General features: G+C 29.4%; 1 protein-coding gene across 5 annotated transcripts in view; it reads left to right on the top strand.

The window, feature by feature from the left end:
• Positions 1–2,897: 2,897 nt before the first annotated feature.
• The window catches only part of LOC115881326 (V-type proton ATPase 116 kDa subunit a), an 86,300-nt gene continuing 66,344 nt past the window's right edge, over positions 2,898–22,853 (top strand). The window contains exons 1-4 of one of the 5 annotated variants that reach the window (XM_030898762.1): positions 2,899–3,239; positions 4,291–4,467; positions 6,937–7,065; positions 18,377–18,486. In XM_030898762.1, coding sequence (XP_030754622.1) covers positions 3,123–3,239; positions 4,291–4,467; positions 6,937–7,065; positions 18,377–18,486 — 533 coding nt within the window. In that variant the 5' untranslated portion in view covers positions 2,899–3,122. Of the gene's footprint in view, positions 3,240–4,290; positions 4,468–6,936; positions 7,066–9,689; positions 9,755–18,376; positions 18,487–22,853 lie in introns of all 5 variants that reach the window. The other 4 variants (XM_030898765.1, XM_030898764.1, XM_030898761.1 and 1 more) reach the window with 4 other exon arrangements.

Here is a 22,853-nt window from a genome sequence, read left to right as displayed (position 1 = left end):
CCTCCTTTCATTATTTTCTTTTATTCAAAGTAGTTTTCCTTAAGAACTGTTTCTTCCATTGGCCATAGCACGTTTGATTTTTAAACTTTCCGATAAAATTATTGTATATGTAAATAATTTTTATTAGAAAAATAAACATACGTAGGTAAGAATAAGGAAAAATGGAGAATATTGCAGAAAGAACTCATGCTTAAAGACGATCAGAAATTGAGCACTCCCTATGAGTAAGGATACTGCCATAATTATTATTAATATGTAGCTGACACATCTAAAAGATTTATACTTAGGGATGTCGAGCAATTTGTAAACGTTGGGAAGTAATTCATCTAAAAACAAAATAAAAAACATTAATAAAAGTTTTTCAGTAATTAATTCAGTAATAAATAACACTCAAAACTCAAAATGAACTTCCAATACTGATATAATCGTTTAGTGGAGTGCTTTAAGCCCTTATGGAATACAAACCTCGGAATTCATTTACTGTGAACGAATATTTTATAAAACGGTTTGCATTGTATTGTTAATAATTATATTACAAAGTTTACCCATTTAAATTCATTGCTTTCACTTTAGTCAAATACTACTTTAGTATTTAAATAAACACACATATATTGTACAAATGCATACATACAAGATGGCTCCGTATTCCGGAAAAGCTCTGTATCAGGATTCCTATTTGAGATTTTCAATCCAAACCTTTTACAAAATATGTTTTTAATGGTAGTACATTTCAAAAATATTTTTATAGACATACAGGGTGAGTCAAATATATATCTACATTTAGTGAGTTCAGTGAATTTGCTATAAAATTCCGGTTTCAAAAATACCTTAATACCAGACTAAGTGGTTTTTGAATTATGACTACGTCCAGGAGCCTTCGTATGAACTCTTAATCGAGACGATCGACTTATTGTAAGTTTATTATTAAGAAACCGCCGTCTGTCAGCTTTTCAAATTGATAATGAATTACAATTAAGGAACGTACATATTAACTAACGGACTATAAGAAGAAGATCAAATGAAGCAAATCTTATGTCAAGAAGGCCTGCTTCGGGACCAGATCTTACTAGATGTGTTGACTAGGCCCAAAAGCAAAGGCAAGATCTTAATGTAAAAATTACTAAATGTTAGTGTCTTCTTCAAAACCGAATATTTCCAACAAAAATAAAGCTAATGAGATGAACCAAAAAACAAACCATCGAGGAGGGATATGTATCTAGATGATAAAATGATTTTTAAATTTCTTGCTGTTTTAACATATTCTACAGGATGTTTCAAACTTTCACCAAAATATCACTCATATAATTAACAGATGGGGAGTTTTATTTTTAATTCAGAAAGAGATACTAAAAGTCAAATAATTTGGCTACACACTGGTTAAAAAATTAACAAAATCGGCCCATTAAAACAAAATATATTAACCTTTAAACTACATCAAAGTTTTAAAGTGCCCATTTTTCCGGTAAATGTATTTCAAAACTATACATTTTAGTCATATACTTTTCTAGCGAAACAAACCTTTTACTTGAATCCAAAAATCAATTAATACCTATATAATTATAGGTTTTCCCTTACAAAAAACATAACTTTGATGTGTAACTCTTTTGGGGACACCCTATAGAACTACATAATTTTAGAAAATGCTTTAAATTTACTTACATAAGCTCGCAAAATTTCACTTCAATATAAACTTTTGTTCTCCTTGCAAAAACCGCGTCGTATATGACGTGCCACCCTGTATAATTCGATTTCAATCAAAATTTCAATGATTTGAATATAAGCGGGATAGGTATAGCTTATGCATTAGATTTATTTATTTCAATAAATTTACTTAGAAAAAGAATTAAAAAATCAAAAAATTAGGAAGAATTAAGAATTTACTAAAATTACTAAAATAAAAATTTAAAAGCAACGAAAAAAAATGGGTAAACATTTTATTATTTTATGTATAAAACACAATACAAAATGTTTCACATTAACATTAATTGAATTCCAAGGTAAAAGTCTCTGGGCACTCCACTAGTTTTTCAAATAACAATATTTTTCTACAATAAAATGACATTTCCGTTATTAAATTGATAGATAATATGACTAAATAAATAGAATGCTCATATTTGATCAAAACTTAGCCATAAAAGAAATGCACTTTTTAACATGGAATAGTGCATCTTTTACTCACCTTTATATTCGTTATTAACTTCAACCATTTTTCTGATTAATAAGAATTATTTACTTTTTACTGAAATCTTTTCATAAGGAGCGTTCTTTATAAACTACCCTTTATATAGGTATGTTCTGATCTTTATCTATAAAATAAGTATATTTACTTAATATAAAACAAACAAATACTTTTTGTCATAACATTATCGTTAAAAGAATCATAACAAAGTTTGAATTATGGGATAGACCTTATAATATTAAAATAATGTAAAAGTATTACAAAAATTAACTAATGTATAAGTTGAGAAGTTTTAATAGCCATCATCAATAAATGTAATTTTTCGTTCTTTTATTCCGTTTTATTATTTTGCAATAGAAAGATCTTTATACAAATTTTAGTTATAACTTGTTATACGTAAATATAGTATAGTAAATAACGGCGATAAAAATGTATTAATAAGTTTTAATTTCAAAAAAATAAAGGCATTTCTTTTTAATTAAATAAAAAACTGTTACGCGCCATCTCTTAATGTCAATGCAAAGCAGTGCAATTAAATAGAGCAGATTGCTAAGACACAATATCCAGTTGTTGTTTCTTCATTACCTAGATGTCGCTGTCGGACAAAATAAAATCAGCTGGTTTACCATGGAAACCTCTTTCGTTTGCTTGAAAATAATATATTTTGCCATTTATCACTGTCAAATTGATAATCCATTATCCGCTTTTGATTGCTCAAAATTATTTCATGTAATATTTTTGATATTCGATTCTTTTAACATTTTTTAGATCTACGCATGCCCGCTGACTGAAATTCCAATCGACGATCGATCTATGCCGCTTTCATTTCTGTCAGATTCCTTGGGGGGTGTACGTAAAGTTCCGGGATCGGTTGACGACAGAAATATAACTTTAAATTTAATAATTTTAGTTAAAAAGTGAAGTGGTGAAAAGGGCCATCAACATGGGGTCGTTGTTCCGCAGTGCGGAGATGACACTTTGTCAACTTTTTCTTCAGAGTGAAGCGGCCTATGCTTGTGTGTCCGAGTTGGGTGAACTAGGACTTGTCCAATTTCGAGACGTATGTGTTTATTTTTATTATTGCAGTACTTAAATAGCAAATTCTTTGATAGAGTCTAGTGAAATACAATAAGTTGTTTATGAAGCTGAGCATGTCCTGTTTATGTTATTTCACAAGGCATTCTTTTGATGAAACAATACGGTTTTTCATTGTTCTTAGAAATTTTGCCCATTCATTGGCTTTGGCACATTCTATTTTGTTATATCATTATACACAACATATTTATGGAAACTCTTTTTTGAAATTATGTACTTTGTACAATTCTACATGTGGTTTTCAATAGATTACGTATTTTTTGTCTACAAAACAGTTGCAACTAAATTTAATTACTTTAAAGCAAGCTTAGGACTTGTTTAAATATTTGCATAAATACTGTCGAGCTCTGAAATTTCATTAGTGTTAACAACCTATAAATAAATACATTTATGGTTAAGCAAATTGCTTTGTTGATTTTAACAAATTTGCAATGTCTCTCTCTTAATTTATGGCATATAAATTAGTTAAAGGAAAGAAATGGTTCTCTGAGAAAGATTGAAAATTTATACAGTAATTAATTTATAGTAAAGTTTATCTCAAGTATTTATTTAATAATGTTGTAAATTGAATTAATATAATGAGTATATTCTAGCACTTTTTTCTGTATTACTTAATATAGTCACTTTTTAGTTAGATAATTTTTTGTATTAATATTAGGATATTTTAATATTCTAGTATTACTGCAGTAAAATTATTTGTTTTAAGTTATAATCAGTAATTAAACAGGGAGAACGGGAGAACATAATACATAAAATAGATTGAGGCATATGTTTTTATTTGTAGTCTCCACATTTATATACATATTGATATGATTCATTTAAATTTGAAAAAGTACTGTTAGATAAGAGATAACTGTTTAAGAAACCTCTTCAAACTCACCATGACTTTACTTTACACATTTATAAAATACTTAACTTTATTTTTATATTTCTTGATATAAATTGATAGATACAACAAAAAATGTCAGGAAATTATTATTAGTAGGAAATTATTAATTATTATTTATGTTTTCTAGTTAAATCCGGATGTCAATGTGTTTCAAAGAAAATTTGTTAATGAAGTCCGAAGATGTGATGAAATGGAAAGGAAGCTACGCTATCTGGAGAAGGAAATCAAGAAGGATGGTATTCCGATGTTGGATACTGGTGAAAATCCTGAAGCACCACAACCCAGGGAAATGATAGATTTAGAGGTATAAAAATTCTTGAGTCATTTCAAATTTTTAGTGGTTAAATGAAAAAATGCTTATATGCAACATGAAATTTTATTCTTGGCTGAACTTTTTTTACTTGAAATCATTTATAAAAAAATAACAAAACATCCAGTATATAGAAGCCTCCCAAACACAAAATCATAAAAATCTCTCTGCGGAAATGCATCATTCTATTTTTTCCTGACTTTAGAATAACTGAAATCAGTTACATGAAAACGTTTTTCTGCTTTATATTCAATTATTGTATCAACTTAACCTGGAATGGAAATCTTGCAATGGTCTAAGACACTCGAATAAGTTTCTGAGGGCTTATGATCAAGAAAAATCACAGATCTTCCTGGGTCTGAGTAAGAACAATCTTCGGATTGTCACGGGGTTTTTAACAGGACACTGTCTCCTCAATGAACACCTCAGTAGATTGAAACTAAGAAGAAACGGCGAATGCAGATTCTGTGGGGAAGATGGGGAAACACCAGTACACCTCATCACTGAGTGCGCCGAGACGACAACCATTCGTGCCATGAAGTTTGGTACGACTGATATTGGAGATGGAGAACTACCCTCTATAAAACCGTCCCAGATACTGGCTTTTGTCAAAGCCCTGGGACTGTATGATGAGTTATGATTCAAGAAAGGGGGACACAATGGATCTGTAAGGTCGAAGTGATTAACCCCCCTCCCACTCATTCTAAATTCTAAAAAAAAAATCAACTTAACCTAGTAGATAGGTACTGTAATTTAGACATCAATACCTACTGATAAAAAACGAAAATAAACAAAAATGCACCAACAAACCAAAACAAACCTACTCAAAGCAATCAAAACTCGCTGTAAGCTAAAACGCGTCTGTTTACGAATTTCAATTGTGGAGTACTTTTCAAATCTTGCTATATTTTACAATATTTTATCAATAAATGAAAATGGTACATTTCCGCAAGAAGTTTTTTTTGCCTATCTATGTTATCTATCTTGGGATCTATCTAAAAATTTCTGGTTTTAGCTATTCTAAAGTTGAGAAACTGGAAATTATGCATTTCTGCGTAAAATTTTTCTTGACTTTCTATTTGGAAAGGCTTCCAAGTACTAAATAAACAAATAGTTCTTACATAACTGATTTCAGTTATTCTACAGGGTGTTTCAAAAGACATGTGCCCTCTCTCGTGGGGAGATTCCTCGCGTAAAAATAAGATTTATTTTTCATATTAACATAGGTCCGATTCTGAAAATAATTTTTTGATTTATTATAATTTTCTTCCAAGTACTTTTAGTGACTTGAATGAAATTTTGAGGGAAAAAATTACCCTAAGTGCTACATATTTCAGTACTAAAAAAATCAGGATAAATTCGTCAGGGACGTGCATATGGGTTATCACTGGTATATGTTTCAAAAAAAACATATGCGCCACTGACTTTTTTTATTTTGATGTTAAAATTGTGTAGGCCGTTTAATGCCAATCAAAATTTTTCTCTTGATATTTGGTCGAATTCGACCTTCTTGATGAGATAAACGCAATAAATTATATATTTTACCTAATTTATTATTAAATATTATTACTATTAGTCCAACATACAGCAATTTAAAATAAAAAAATAGTGGTATTTAAGATAATTACAAAAAATCTAATTTTAAAAAATTTTAACATCCTGTAACCCTAAAACTATGCATTTCCATTCCCATGTTTATATGCACTTTTTTCATATTTTTTTGGTTAATTATGTTAAAATGTTTTAAAGGTTGCTATTAGACTTGAATCAAGACAAATTATTAAAATTATATTTATCTCATCAGGGAGGCCGAAATCGACAAAATATCAAGAGACAACTTTTAATTGGCATTAAACTGCTTACACTATTTCGCTAATAAGAGAAAAAATCAGTAGCGTACATGCTTTTTTTAGAAAAATATTCCAGTGATAATACGCACGTCCCTGGTGAATATGTCGACACTTTATTAGCTTTAAAATATGTCGTATTTATAGTAACTTTTACCCTCAAAATTTTATTCGAAACACTAAAAGTACTTGGAAGAAAATTATAATAAATCGAAAGATTATTAAGATTTTACGAAGCAAAGCAGAATCGGACCTATGATGATTCCAAAAATAAATCTTATTTTTACGTGAGGAATCTCTCCACTAGAGATGGCATATTTTTTTGAAACACCCTGTATAGTTGAAAAACACAAAAAGGGTGCATTTTCATAGAAATTTTTATGGCAGACTATTCGAAAAAAGGCTTTCAAATACTAAATATATATTTTTTACATAACGGCTTTCAAGTAAACGAAAGTAGCCCTGATTTCAGCTACATATTCTAAATAACAACAAATATTTCTTAAATAATTAATTGATTTCAAGTAAACGAAAGTTGAGCCTTATTGTTGATTAAAAAAACACCTAACTTTGATCTTGGAAATGTTTTGAGTATTGAGCACATATTTTGTTGTAGGCTACATTTGAAAAACTAGAAAATGAACTTCGCGAAGTCAACCAGAATGCCGAAGCTCTAAAAAAGAATTTCCTTGAGCTGACAGAGTTAAAACAGATCCTGAGAAAGACTCAAGTGTTTTTCGATGAGGTATGTAATTTTCAATGATTTGTTAAAAATGTTGTAAAGGTTGCTCACCTAGCATGATTGAGATCATTTAAATATTTTTAAAGTTACTTTTCGATCAACTTAGTTTCAGTAAATAATGTCATTATTAAATTTCGTAATCGGTGTTATTTGTACGTGCTAATAATATAGGTAACTTATATTTTAAGATATTCAAAATATATTTTTATAAGTTTCAGATATTTTTTACAACCTAATTAAAATTTCGTTGTGATTTTTACTAGAACTAAGTTGCTTTAAAAAAATTCAAGTTAAAAGTTTTTACTTTCAGAATGCCAGTGTTTAAACTTGCCCAAACTCTTTTATTTTTAATATTTACCAATTGTAAGATGCTGTATTTTATTTGGTTCTAATTTTTAATCTAGTATCTCCACTTTGAGCAAGTAAAGAAACACGCTTTTACTGCTTAATATTAAGTTATTAATTTTACAAATGTTTTGCCCTTTCATTAAATCATTTCATGACTTGGTTGGAGTCTGAATTTCCTCGGTTTTATTTTGTGCTATTTTTTATATTTTTTTTATTATATTAGTTGGTCCACTACAATATTTTATAAAAATATAGTAGCTAGAAAATATACAGTTGTAAGGTAATAAAATATTAAAGGTAAGTTTAATATAGTAAAAGAAAATTTATTGGGTTAGAATGGAAACAAATTAATTTTGACCATATGTAATGAAAACGATGTCACAGTAGGTGTAAAATTACATTTCAGTTTAGATTTTGCTGTGTCTATCGCTGAAGCTCTTTGGCAATAACAATGACAACTGATAATCCATTATTTGTAGTCTTTGTTAATACAAAATAAATGCCTATTAGATGTCGTCTTCTTTCAATCACATGGTATAAGATCTACACTACATTTTTATTTTGAAGATTTTTTTCTTCCACATTAAAAAATCAGTTTTTAGTTTGATACTTTACATTTAACATTGTTGAGGTCATAAGTATACCACGGACAAAAAGTGGCGATATTTTGTTGCATAACATAAATATATAGTTAGTAATGGTAATTGATATATTTTCATTTTGGTAATCTTGAATTATATCAATTATTTGTTTTGTAAAATAATCCATTAATCTGGGATTATCTGGATTATTAATTATGTTCATATCTGGGTTCATTATTTTACAAGGATATTCTGAAAAGTTTCTGACTCACAATTAGGGTTTCCCAACCGGGATTCCGAAATCCGGGGATCCTGGTGTATGTTTAATCCCGGGATCTTGAAAATTTCGAAAAATTTAAATGCCGAATCTAAAATGATTCGACTTTATACACTTTAACCGTTCAAAAATCATATTTTATTTATTCTAAGCAGAACTTACCGCAAGTCAGCAAAGAATTGTTTACAATGATCGACGAATGTGGTCTCTAAACCTAGCGAATACAGAGGGTGTTCTAATTGATAAATTTGTACAATTGGGTATTGTCTTTGTGGATAATTTTTTTTTCTACTACAGACATGACCGTTTTTATGCAGTTTATTCCTTCATTTTGTGAAGTATGACATATGCATAGTAAGTATACTCCTGTAATCTATTTTTTTCTGAATATAGTCGATTAGAACGAACCCAAGGCTACCCTAAAATAGTCATTGCTTCTCCTGTGGAGAAAAACGGTTTTCGCTTTCTCTCAAATCGGCATTCATTCATTTCAGGCATTCCCTGTAATGACGGATAATTCCGTTATTACAGAAAATGCCTGAAATTCACAGTCAAACCATGTGCCATTTTGTAGAGTTACGCCGTTTGCCGGCAATACATGAAACTACTAGGCATTTCAGGGAATCACAGATGATTATTCATCTGCAATCAAAAATTGTAGTTGAAATTCTGGTTTGTTTCCTCCAAAGTTTTAAACTAAAGCTAAATTGAAAATGTTCATTCAGTTACATTTTTTCAACTTGAATCAATATTAAGAAGAGATTACAGTTGGAGGTTGGAACCTTTGGTGTTACAACAGCAGAATAAAACACTAAATCACCACAATACATCAAAACACTTTTACTTTTACACTGGACGCGCGTTACGCTAACTAGGTTAGCATCATCAGCAGACGATTATCTTGATTATCTGCTGATAATGCCAACATGGTTAGCGAAACGCGCGCCCAGTGTAAAAGTAAGTGTTTTAGTGTATTGTGCTGATTTAGTGTATTATTTTGCTGGTAAATGATAGGGGTGCAGAGTGTTCGTACACGGCGTCCATCGCATCTTTGATTTGCGTAGGTGCATTGGCTTTGCAAAAAAAACAAATATTTGCATATTCTATACTCTTTTTGCACAGATTTTGTTGCATAAAAATATATGGGGAAGTCAGAAACTTTTCAATTTCCCTTGGTATATTTCGGGACCTTTAAAACTGCCTTTTAACAACGAGGTTCTAAGATGGTGTCCGTTAATACGTATTTACTGTATTTTCAAAATTATGAATATGACGTTGATTTTGTTTAAACTATATTATTTATAATTCCAGGTATACATACCTATATTCATTGACTATGTTTACAAACTATAATTTTATCTGCACATTAATACTTTTTGTATATATTATTATAATTGTTTTTATTTTTGTATTAATCTTAGGATCAATTTTCGAACTCCAATCAAGAACAAAGAGAATCTGAGCTAACGCAGCATTTCATATTTTTGTAAGTTTACGAAATGGTTTGGTAAAGAGCTAATGTTTTCTTACCCAAATCTAACATTTGTTTTTTTTTATTTGTGGAAATACAGCATCTTACATTGCATGCTTTCTTGGTTTGGTTCCATTTTTTCCCTTGTGTAACAAACTCGATATATTTGTGACTTATTGTTATTATATAGATATATATTTTTAAGCCTACAGATTATTGTCTAAAGTATATTTATTTGGTACTAATCAGTTTTCCTATAATGATCGAGGTATTTCAGAAGCATCGAATAGGTTAATTAGGATTGAGATAATAAACTTATGTTACAGCCTGGTATCACATTGCAGTAGGGTTTTTTTATTTATTTTTTTTTATCTTTTTTTTTTTGAGATGGGCCTAATTTTTTGTGGTGGTGGTGGTGGGTTGGTATCTTGGTTATCAAGTAGAGATTTTAGAAATTGCAAACCATAATATGTGTTTTTCATGTTTTTTTAGATTTTTAGTAAGCATCATTTTTAACATAATATGCTGTATATATTATCAGTTGATCACAAGAAAAAATATAATATACTAATAGAAATTAATAAATAAGAAATTAGTTTCAATCTGAAAAAAAAACATTCTTTTTTTATTGTTTCTGAAACATTTTTAGTTTTTCTTCTGTATAGCAAATGTTTTTCTACTACATGTAAACAGTAAAGTAAAGACTGTTCAGCCATCGTCAGCCAGTATAAAATGTTTGTTTTTTTTTTAATTACCAGAATTATTTAATACTTTACTATCAGAATATAAACGAAAATAAAATAAAAAAGTCTTTGACCTGACCCGGATTCGAACTCTGAATCATCGGTTCGTGGTCAGAAACTCTACGCACTGCGCTATGGAGACATGTTCGATTTATATTCAATACTAGAATTTATAGGACTAAATTAATAAAAAAATATAGGATCTTCTTCCGATGCGCAGTAGTGAACGCAACGGGTATCGGCAGCCAGACGGGCCGCATGCTGTTCCAGAGAGCATAGTAAAATATATATCAAAGAGCCAGACGTCTTAAAATACTTTCTCGAAAACGTTGCTAGCTCTTAGACTATAAGCTTTGCAATGAGCTCTTGTTCATTTTTATTAAATATTTGAGACATTTTTTCAATAAAAAAATTAATTTTAATTTTGACATTGATCGATGTTCGTCAATAAAATTTTAACCCAAAATCAAATGACAATGACAAAAGACGCCAGCAATCTCTTTCATCTGGTTGTCAAGTGATTGAGGCAGTTCGACAATATATGACGTGACGTTGAACGATGGCTTAACATTCTATGTCTATAAAACGAAGGCTCTGATAATATACAGGGTGGGATATTTTAACAAGATTTTTTTTTAAATTTGAAATAGTCCAAATTTATAATTTTGTCTTGAACATAGTAGCATCTAATTATATCTTTCATATACATAGATATTTTTCTCTCGATAAAAGATTCTGACCGGTTTTGAGTACTCGACTTCAGAAACAATAGGGTAACTAAAAACAAAATATAAAAAGTATTTTTTTTTTAATACAAACATGTGGAAAAAATATCTAATATGCTCTCCAAATATTAAAAAGTAATCTAAAATTATCTTTTTAGATTAAGAAAACATATCTACTGTTAGAAAGTCAAATATTATTTTATTAAAGTACGCAAGTTAGGAACTTATTACCTTTTTGGCATATTATTAAATTTACCCTTAGGTACAATTTGTCAATTTTTATAAAATATGGCAGTACACAATTAGAGTGTAATATTTGAAACATATTTAAACTAAAAATTATCAGAAGCAGAATTATTTTTATTATCTCTAGTTTTATGACTGGATTAAAAAACACATCTACCATTGAAACGTCAAATATTATTTTAATACAGTTCAAAATTTATTACATCTTTGACGTCTAATTTACAGTAGTGTAATTTAACAAAAGTAAATGGTACTATTAAAAAAATGATACAAATTGCCGTTACATCTATGTTTAATGTTAATCTATAGTGTAAAGCTGCCAATCCATCATTACATTCATTCTGACATTAATTTATATAAGGCAATAAGAATTAGCACCTAATCATCAGAAATTGTTAGTTATTTGTGTTATCTGTTATATAAATTAAATCGATACGACTAGGTTACAATAGTAATTACTCGTAATAGATGATGCTAAATTATTTTTAAAAGATGAATTAGCACATGCTCATCGGTAATTTACTTTTATTGTTGACGAGACACCAACAATACAGGGTTGTTCACCACATACGACACGGAGTATGGTAGCTAAACGATTAGATTTTTACAAATTGTAAATTTTGGGTTCGTTGAAGGACTATTAGAGCTACAATTTAAAAATATTTTTACAAGATACAGAGTGTCCCAAATAAATAAAAAATATCAAAGTTGTATTTTTTTAAACGGAACACCCTGTATATTATTACATTTTTAGTTTCTATGATTAAAATAAAGGTAAATTTGATAAAGGTTTATTACACTTAAACCTTACCGTTTTTGAAATATTTTGAATTTTGTGAAATTGCAGTCAAAATTTTAAGGCTTCATTTCTCCAGGGGTGTCAAAGTTTTTAATACTAAATATTTACTGAAGTTTATTTATTGATCAGTTATTGTGCTGCAATAATAAAAATTATACTACCTTATACAGAGTGTTTAAAAGTTTATTTTAAATAATTACTAGCTTTAAACGGCAATAACTTGTTTAATTAAAACGGAACACTCTGTATATTTTATGAGAATCAGATGCACAATTTAATTGTCTATCAAATTGTATCATACCATTTTTTACCTATCTCTTCAAGTTTCCGTAGAAAATGCATTTTCTTGTAATTTAGAACTCATTTATCAATATACCCATGAAATACTGACATTTTAGATTATTTTTAAAGATGTACCAAAATTTTTAAAGGGTACAGATACTAATATTGTCGATATAATTTGTTTATTTCATTAAAAAATAAAAAAACTGTTTAAATATTTGTTAAAGGGGACCAATTAATATAATTCCAGTATTGAAACTACATTAATTGACTATTTGCGTTGATTAATAATAATTGCTCCAAATACTAAAAAACTGAATTTTGTATGTGTATTAGATGTGTGGTAAAAAGTAACACCTTAAAAATTATATTTCATTTTTTGACAAATGCTTATTTAGAACAACAGGGACATTCATTTGCATAACTTATTATTATATTGATTTCTGATTCAAATCCACATTTATTTAGAATAATTTATTAACGAACAAAACTAAGTATGTAATTAATTAGTATTTGAGCGGAAATAATGGTGGCATATTTAATTATTGGTATACTCTTTTATAAAGATTTAAATAGTTTTCTTTTTGCATACAAATGGGCTAGTAATATTATCATTTTGCTAAAAAGGATAATATTACTAACCCGTACATTTGCTGCTTTAAAAACAATCCAAAATGTCAATATTCCATGGGTATATTGATAAATGAGGTCTAAATTATAAGAAAATGCATTTTCTACGAAAACTTGAAGGGATAGGTAAAAAATGGTATAATACAATTTGATAGACAATTAAGTTGTTCATCTGATTCTCCTAAAATGTACAGGGTGTTCCATTGAAATTAAACAAGTTATTGCCGTTTAAACCTAGAAATAATTTAAAATAAATTTTTAGACACTCTGTATGAGGTAGTATTATTTTTATTATTGCAACACAATAACTGATAAATAAGTAGGCTTCAGTAAATATTTAGTATTAAAAACTTTGATACTCTTCGAGAAATGAAGCCTTAAAATTTTTACTGCAATTTCACAAAATTGAAAATATTTCAAAAACGGTAAGGTTTAAGTGTAATAAACCTTAATCAAATTTACCTTTATTTTAATCGTAGAAACTAAAAATGTAATAATATACAGGGTGTTCCATTTAAAAAAATACAACTTTGATATTTTTTATTTATTTGGGACACTCTGTTTCTTGTAAAAATATTTTTAAATTATTTTAGCTCTAATAGTCCTTCAACGAACCCAAAAGTAACAATTTGTAAAAATCTAATCATTTAGCTACAATACTCCGTGTCGTATGTGGTGAACAACCCTGTATATTGCACACAAATTTTCATTAGAAGTTTTTTAGGATTTAATTTATGTAGATACAAATAAAAATGTTTTTTAGGTTAAGGATATTTTGAGATGTACTTTCTTTTTAAGTAATTTTCATTTCCTGTCACTTCCAATTTAATCGGAAATGTTAAGAACGAATGAATGTATTTTAAGTTGAAAGTACCTACTTGTAGTATCTTTAACCTAATACAATCGAACTATATATTATAACATTTTTGATGAATTGAATATGTGGAAAACCCTATATAAAATTTTACACTGATGCAAATTATAGACAAATGGAGCCAATACATTTTAGAAAGAACAGTGACGTAACTTTGGTTGTTCATAATATTAATTTATCATCGATTATGTGCATGTTACGCCACTGTAAAAAGGGGCCAAATTAATGTAAAATAATTTTTTAAATCATATTTTTCAAATTTTCACATTTTGCTTGTGTGGGTGCATAGTTCATTCGTCATACAGCTAATATAATAATATAATCTATTTGCTTTTTGGGATAACATGTGATATTTGAAGAAATGTTGACTAGATATCTTGAACATACATATATATTTGATAAGATAAATGATATTTTAAAATATTTTCTGGCGTTTCTGTTGAACACATTCACAATGGACGTGTATTATATGGGTTATCACTGGAATATTATTTAAAAAATAAACATGTGCGCCACTGACTTCTTTCTTCTTATTAACAATATTGTGTAGGACATTTAATGCCTATTAAAAATGTATCTGGATATTTATCCATTTCAGTTTCCTCCACGAAATACACACATTAATGAAATTAAATCACAATTAATTAATAAAATTAAAGCTTCATTCAGAACCTCGCAATTAGTGGAATTAATTAATGGTTTCAGTTAGCGTAGAAGTTTTTTCCTTTAATTTCAATGTAAGCATTCAGAACATCAAAATTAGCGGTATGACTTTTCAATTAGTAGGAACAGTTATCAAAATTTTAACTTTTCCACTAATTATATTTCAAAATTTGCGAGAAATGTCATTTTGGCCTTTGATTATCTTCCGTCAAGAGAAATTAAAAAAATCAACAAATTCCGTGGTTAGAAATCAAAAGTTGATTGTTTTATAAGCTAAATATTAGGCTGTTTCTATGGATACAACTGACTAGGAAAAGCTGTTGCTAGGATATTCTATTAATTTTAATTGTGTTCATAGATAAATGAAACAAGTTTAGATTGGAAAGTGCCCATAAGGACAATGTAAACACTATTTGGCGCTATTCTTGCAACGGTCGCGACCCAAAACTTTTGAAAATTTCGGAGCCGTTCGGCTTTTTCCGGAATTATATCGCCAAATATTGTTTATTCAAATTTATTATTATTTTCGTTTAATTTTATAAATAATATACAGTGTGTGGCATACAAGAAACTTTATTTTATATAAGGACGCATGTATGAAATACCTATGAAACATTGGAAACCGACGTTATGCCACGATCCACGATGGTTTTTGCAGTTCACAGTTCTCAGCACAGCTTTTTAAGTTTTTAATGCCACTTTTTCACAATTATCATCGGTTGGAGTAAATAAAACTTGAATTAAACTCACAAGATAGCAATAATTACTTTGAAAATGGACGCTATAAACACTTTTCGGAATTTCTTTAATGAGAGCGGTTTAGATTTTGAAAGATTATAATGATTTTTGAAGATTCTGACTTTGACAAGAGAAAATTATTTCTGTTTTTATTTGCCGCTGTTCTTAGCGACCGCTATAGCAGCGCCAGATCACGTATAACGGTCGCGACCCAAAATAATTTCGCGACCTAAAATTTTTACGGGCTTTCCAATCTAAACTTGTTGCATTTATCTATGATTGTGTTTTTTAAATATTGTGAATGATCATAAACTAAAAAGTATAAAGTGTAATTGAAACCACTAATTTATTCAACTAATTGCGAGGTTCTGAACAAAGCTTAAAATAAAAATAAAATTAATAAATTATTTATTTAATGTAATTTATTACTAATTTTTATAAAAATCTATAACACTGATGTATAGTGATATAAATTTTAATAAAGGAATCTGCCCACGAGAGATGGCGGCACATGTTTTTTGAAACACCCTGTATATTTTCATTACTGAAATTGAACAATAAAAATCAATAAATTTAATTAAAGTAAAAAGTAAAGTCTATCCAACTAAAGGATCCCTGAAAAAAGTCAGTCACGGCTTATTAAATCACCCTGTATTATCTTCACATATAGGGTGATTTACGGCGATGGCGAACGTTTATGGAGAACCGGTGATGGAATTTTTATTGAAAATTTGGATTTTTACATAAAGGCACCTGCTCCATCTTTCTAAAATATTCTTAGCATTACAATGTTGCTGCATCATTTGAGAAGTGATATCATTCTTATTTTAATATTATACCCTAGTATATTATTACATTTTTGAAAACTACTTTCATATAAAATAATTTTTCTATTATACTAACCTATAGCTTATCTCTAATAATTTTTAAGGTAAAAAATAAAATATGTGTGAAATTGACAAAAACATGATCGTGAATAAGCATGGGTAAAATCATGAATTAAACATTTTTAAAGTTAAAATTTGGATTATACGTTAACGAAAGTCGATCATCGAGGAGAGCAAAAATATTATTTATTTCTGTTATAAAATTGCTCAAATTATTGTTATTTTAAATTCAACCCTATTTAAAAAGCAAAAGGCTAATAAAATTATTTAATAATTCTATTATTATAGTTTCATTTCAAGAATTTAGTTGCCATGACAATTTTAGAAATTTAGAGCGCAAACTCTAATTGATGCTTATAAAGTTTGAATATTTGTCATGGTAACGATTTTCTTCAAACGAAACAATTATAATAGAATTATTATCTTTTAGAACCAGATTTAGGTATAGGAACCAGAAGATTTAGGTATAGGAACATGATATATCGTTGAAAAGCAATTTTATTTGGGTTTCGATTTTTAAATAATATACATAGGCTTGAATTTAAAATAACAATAATTTGAACGATTTTCTAACAAACGGAAATAATTATTTTTATGACCTCCCTGTTTCATATTCAATCAATTGCTTTAGTCCAGGGTTTCTTAAAGTGGGGTCTACGGACCCCTTAGGGGTCCATAGCTTGTGCTCAGGGGTCCGCGGTCCGCATTACGCCAGTTAACTGTAAACATATTAACGTTTTCTTTTTATGTAAATAAGGTTTTTTTATTTTCCTCTATTATTTCTGATAGGGGTCCGTGGAATTGTACAAATTGCTAAAGTGGTCCGTGACTGCAAAAAGTTTAAGAAACCCTGCTTTAGACAGATTGAATACGTCGACTTTTCGTAACCTATAAACCAAATTTTAGCTTTCAATATGCCGAATTTATGATTTAACCAATGCTTATTTGATCATGTTTATGTCAATTTACACATGTTTTATTTTTTTTATCTCCAAAAATGTTAGAAATTGGTATAGGTTAGTATAATAGGAAAAATTTGTGAGATTTGGAAGTAGTTTAGAAAAATATAATATACCGGGTGTTCCATTTGAAATAACAAAGATGCTACCACTTTTAGTATGAAGCGGCAACACTGTAATGCTGAAAATAATTTAGATAGAAAGAACATGTGTCTTTAGGCCAAAATCCAAATTTTCAAAAAAATACTATTACTGGTTCTCCATGAACGTTTAACGTGCCATGACAGTGAATCGCCCTGTATACTGTAAAAATAAGGAGATTAATAGAAAGGTAAGGGGGTTATTTGCGGCAACTCTTTAAGCTTCATTCAGAACCTCCCAATTAGCGGAATAAGGTAGTGGTTTCAATTACACTTTATACTTTTTAGTTTACGATCATTCACAGTGTCTAAAAAACACAATTAAAATTAATAAAATATCCTAGCAACAGCTTGCGGTAGTCTGTTGTATCCTAGAACTAGAGAAAGCATAATATTTAGCTTATAAAACAATAAACTTTTGATTTTTAGGCCAAAATGACATTCCTCGCAAATTTTGAAGTTTAATTAGTGGAAAAGTCAAAAGTTTGTTAACTTTTTTCGATAATTGAAAATTACTACCACTAATTATAACGTTCTGAATGCTTACATTAAAATTAAGTAAACAAACTTCTACGGCTAATTGAAACTACTAATTTATTCCACTGATTTCAAGGTTCTGAATGCAGCTTTAAACCATAAGAAATATACAGAGTTATCTAGTTCAGTAGCGAATAAGCCGATTCAAAACATCCAGACAAACCCCCGTCCAATACAAGATTTCTAGTCAACATAACTTCATCTCCAATACTAACCAAAATGCTAACAGCGCATTAACATTTGGGTGTTTTTACTGCCTTTCGTTTCTTTTTTCCTTGTGTTATTTTTCGTTTTTTTTTGTTTTTTCGTTCTTGTTCCCGTCACTCCCACTTTAATTCTCTCCCCGTTTCGGTCACTCCCCCCTTCTAACCCTCGTCTCGACGCGGGGGGGTTGCGTATGCAATGTGTCGCCAGGCTGAACACCAAGCCTCTGCCCAGATGGCGGATCCTTCGCGCGAGGAGGAACAAGTGACGCTGTTGGGCGAGGAGGGCCTCAGGGCCGGCGGGCAGGCCCTCAAGCTGGGGTTAGTTGACAGATTTATTGATACCAGTAGTAGTAACTATAACCGTTTTGGTGTGAGGAGTAAGGTGGATGTCTCTCGAGCAAGGCACCTAGGAGAGGAAGTCGAGTGCGAATGGGTTAGTGAACGCTGAAGATATGGTTATCCGTTGATTTTTATTTCTAAAGCTGGCATATAACAGACCAGTATATACACGATGCTGCAACAGTGCGTCGGGTTTCTACAGGGTGTTTCAAAAAACATGTGCCATCTCTCGAGGGGAGTTTCCGCACGGAAAAATAAGATTTCTTTTTCATATCAACACAGGTCCGATTCTGCTTTTTTCGTGGCTACAGGGTGTTAAAGTCATATTTTTTTTCGATTTATTATAATTTTCTCCAAGTCCTTTTAGCGATGAAATGTTGAGGGTACAAATTGTTATAAATGCGACATATTTTAATGCTAAAAAAGTGTCGATCACTGGAATATTTTTTCTAAAAAAGCATGTACGCCACTGATTTTTTTTCTTGTTGGAGATATAGTAAGTTTTAAATAAATAACTACTTATTAATTCCTCATCAAAAACCCTAAAAAAATCCTATAAACATGGGTACGGAAATGCATAGTTATGCAGGATGTTAAAACTTTTTAAAATTAGGTCTTTTGTAATTATCTTAAATTCCATTATTCTTTTATTTGAATTTGCCGTTGGTTAGACTAATAGTAATAATATTTAATAATAAATTAGATAAAATGAATAAAATATATTAATTTTATTTTTAATTTAATTTTATTAATTTTGATTAATAAAATTGTGTTTATCTCATCAAGAAGATCGAAATCGACAAAATAACAAAATGCAACTTTTAGTTGGCATTAGACGGTCTATACAATTTTGCTATCAAAAGGAAAAGGTCAGTGGCGTACATGTTCTTTTTTTAGAAAAATATTCCAGTGCTAACCCATATGCACGTCCCTGATGAATCTATCGACACTTGTTTAGCATTAAAATATGTAGCACTTTTATACTCAAAATTGCATTCTAATAACTATAAACCCTTTTTAGCTACGAAACAAAGCAGAATCGGACCTATGTTGACATGAAAAATAAATCTTATTTTTACTTGAGGAATCTTCCCCCGAGAGATGGCACAAGTTTTTGGAAACACCCTGTATAATAAATCATACAATAAAGACGTTAAAAATTCCATTCTAGACTTATTGTTCACTAAAGCTTGATTTTCATGCGTCCGTTATACGTTGATACGATGGTCCGATATTAATTTTATTGGTTGAATTTAAAGACTTTGATTGGTTAGAAACGGTTAACCAATCGAAGCCTTTAAATTCAACCAATAAAATTAATATCGTATCATCGTATCGTCGGACAACGGATGCATGAAAATCAAGCTTAAGACGTATTTTAGAAAAATATGGTCTCTTATACAGGGTTTTTCAAAAATGCGAATGAATATTTCTAAATGCAATACCCTGTAGGTTATGTCATATTTGAATTATCCTGGTATAACCTATGTATATCCATTCTGAAATACTGGCCTTTGAAAAATGATGAAGTTTGTTCTTCTAGACAGGCTACATAATCTAAACAATACAACTTGCAGCAATCTGGGTTACATGTTGCCTACCTTAGTTTTTTATAAGCTTTCCAATGACACTAACTTTAAGTTTATCCTTAGGTTAAAATTAACCGGAAACACAAGGATTAAAATATAAGCGTTTCGAAAGCTTTTGAAAAACTCAGCTAGAAACATGCAAACCATTTTGGTGTGTTTTGTCGTTTGGATTATGTACCAACCATGTCAAAGAAAGAAAATTGCCATTTTTCAAATGTCTGTTTCAAATAGGATTAGAGATAGACACACATAGAGTATGTTATAACAAATCTATCTGAATTTACAAGAGAATCCAAACACCACATAGTATACAGGTGTTACACTTAAAAATGCTTTTTCATTGGCTGGCCCTTTTCTGAAAAGCCTTGTGTAAGTGACTATATTTTCCTGAAATAGGCACAAAATGGTCTTTACTTAAATGAAATTAATAATTTCTTATAGGTATAGGACGTATAGTTGACGCACTGTTGTAGGACCCTGTATAGTGTCCGCAAGAATTGGATTTTATCATCAGAGATAGATAAAATTAAGTAACGTAGTTAGTTTTGCTTGCCCTGAAACTAAAAGCTGAGTATACCACCATAGTTGCGCAGCAGGGTTTAACTGTCAATTTTGGGATTTTTTTTTGAAATGTTGAAAATTATTTTTTTTGTTAAAATGTTGAAGAATGTTGTATAGTTTCATATTTTATATCTACCATTCAAATTTCGTTGCTCTACAATAATATCTATTTCTTATCAACGTTTCGAATATATCTTGATCGGTCCCTGTATATTAAGTTTTACTTATTGACGCAAAATATTTGATTTTAGTTTGAAGTTTATTTTGTTTGTAGCAGTTTAGTATGTGTATGAAAAAAGTATGTAAACTCTGTACTACAAGCCAGGGCAGATTTCAACTTTTTCAACAGATGACATCAGAAAACATATCAGGAAATACGTATAACCTATGAAGTAAAATGGCATACACAACTGTCATTGCCATGTATCCTCTGTTTAGCAGTCATCATTTAAGAAACTGTCGGTTTATTTCCCATATTTTGATATTTGAAAGTAAAATTTATCCTAAAATTACATTCAATCCCGAAACCTAATTTACATATTATATTATGTATTTGAGAAATTGCCAAAAAATTTAAATTATTGTAATGACAAAATTTGGATGATACAAAAAAATTAAACTGTTAACAAAAACACACCAAATATTAGTAAATAACGATACTAATACAACATTCAATTCATATCAATTCAACATTTTTATTAAGAAGTGTCAATTTTAACAGGCAAACCAAGTCGCGTTAAGCTCACTTTTTGGTATCTAGGCAAGAAAAAATTAACTGCGTTGTCTAATTTCAGTCTCTAATGGTTCATATTTCGTCAAAAATACGTAGCTGCTTACAAACCAGCATGGTACTTGGTTTTGTTCATAGACTAGCATACATGTGCGTCATATACCGACTTCATATTATAGTCATTCCCCCTCCTCAGTACTATGTTGTGTTTTCTTGCCAAATAAAATATCACATTTAACATTTATGTCATAAATATATATTTTTTTAAACTGTCATTTTAATAAGGGCAATAAATTTTAGATACGCATTTTATAAACATTTTTATACTTATAAATATTTATAATAGGTAAACAAAAGAGACCATGTAAATTACAATAGTCGATTCGTGCGAGGTGCAGCCATATCTTTAGCGTTCACATTGAAGTCGGTGATTATGTTTACATATTTTGAAGATTTTTATTAATTAAATTTGTAAGCGGATATTAAAATGTGATGTATTATTTAATAAATTTCTTATTTATTCAACTATGACGTAAAACATAAATAAAGTGTCATTTTGCGCAATACATATTTGCATCTGATATATAGCTTAACTTATCTACTATAGCATTTTAGGACAATCAAAATAATGTTGAGGTTTTGGTTACATTGTAGTATACAGGAATTACTATTTATATTTTTAACAATTTAGTAAGTTCGATTCAGGAAAAAATATGATACTTGTTGTTCATTTATTGCTATTTGTTAAAATGTATATATTATCAAGGCGGACTTATTTTTCAACTACTTATTTGTATCGCTTCGCAGGGATTATGATAGTCTTATCCACTCAACTAATGCACCATAATCTTTTGTAAACCTTTAGTTAACTCCTGAAATATAAATAAATTTTTTATATTTGGTACATATTACGAAATGTTACGATACAATTCTCTGACAAAACTAAGAATTCACAATTAAATATATCAAGCTGAAACCTATAGATCATACCAAATAAACTTTTTAGTCGTAGTTATTAAGCTTGACAGGCGCAGCGTTGCAGACTTTCACGTATTTTCTTTTAATCAAAATATTTTAGAAAACAAAAATGAATTAATTATAAATATATAAACAGTTATTAATTACATCAACAAAACGTTTTGCAACTATTTTTTACAGCTTGTACACTTCGCACAACAAGCGGTTCTAAAAAGAACAATTTTTGACTGCAAGGTCTAGTAAAAAAAATTACCCTTAAAGTATTACAACACAATTCTTAAACCGAAAACTCGTAATACAAAACTGAAGTGTCAAAACGAACGAGAATGTCAGGAAACAGATAAATAAATGTGGCATATAATAATATAAAAATAAAATAAAATGTAATTGACATTTTTTACAGCAGGGCTACCACCTGAATCGCCAGCGGGAAATTTAAATTGCAGTTAGTCAGCGGTCAGTGGTTGGCAACAATGAATTTAATATTC

Source organism: Sitophilus oryzae, unplaced genomic scaffold (assembly GCF_002938485.1).
Source record: "Sitophilus oryzae breed Bouriz unplaced genomic scaffold, Soryzae_2.0 scaffold_1716_pilon_pilon, whole genome shotgun sequence".
Taxonomy (NCBI): Eukaryota; Metazoa; Arthropoda; class Insecta; order Coleoptera; family Curculionidae; genus Sitophilus; species Sitophilus oryzae.
The sequence above is the reverse complement of the archived record's forward strand: the minus strand, read 5'-3'. Positions and strand labels throughout refer to the sequence as shown.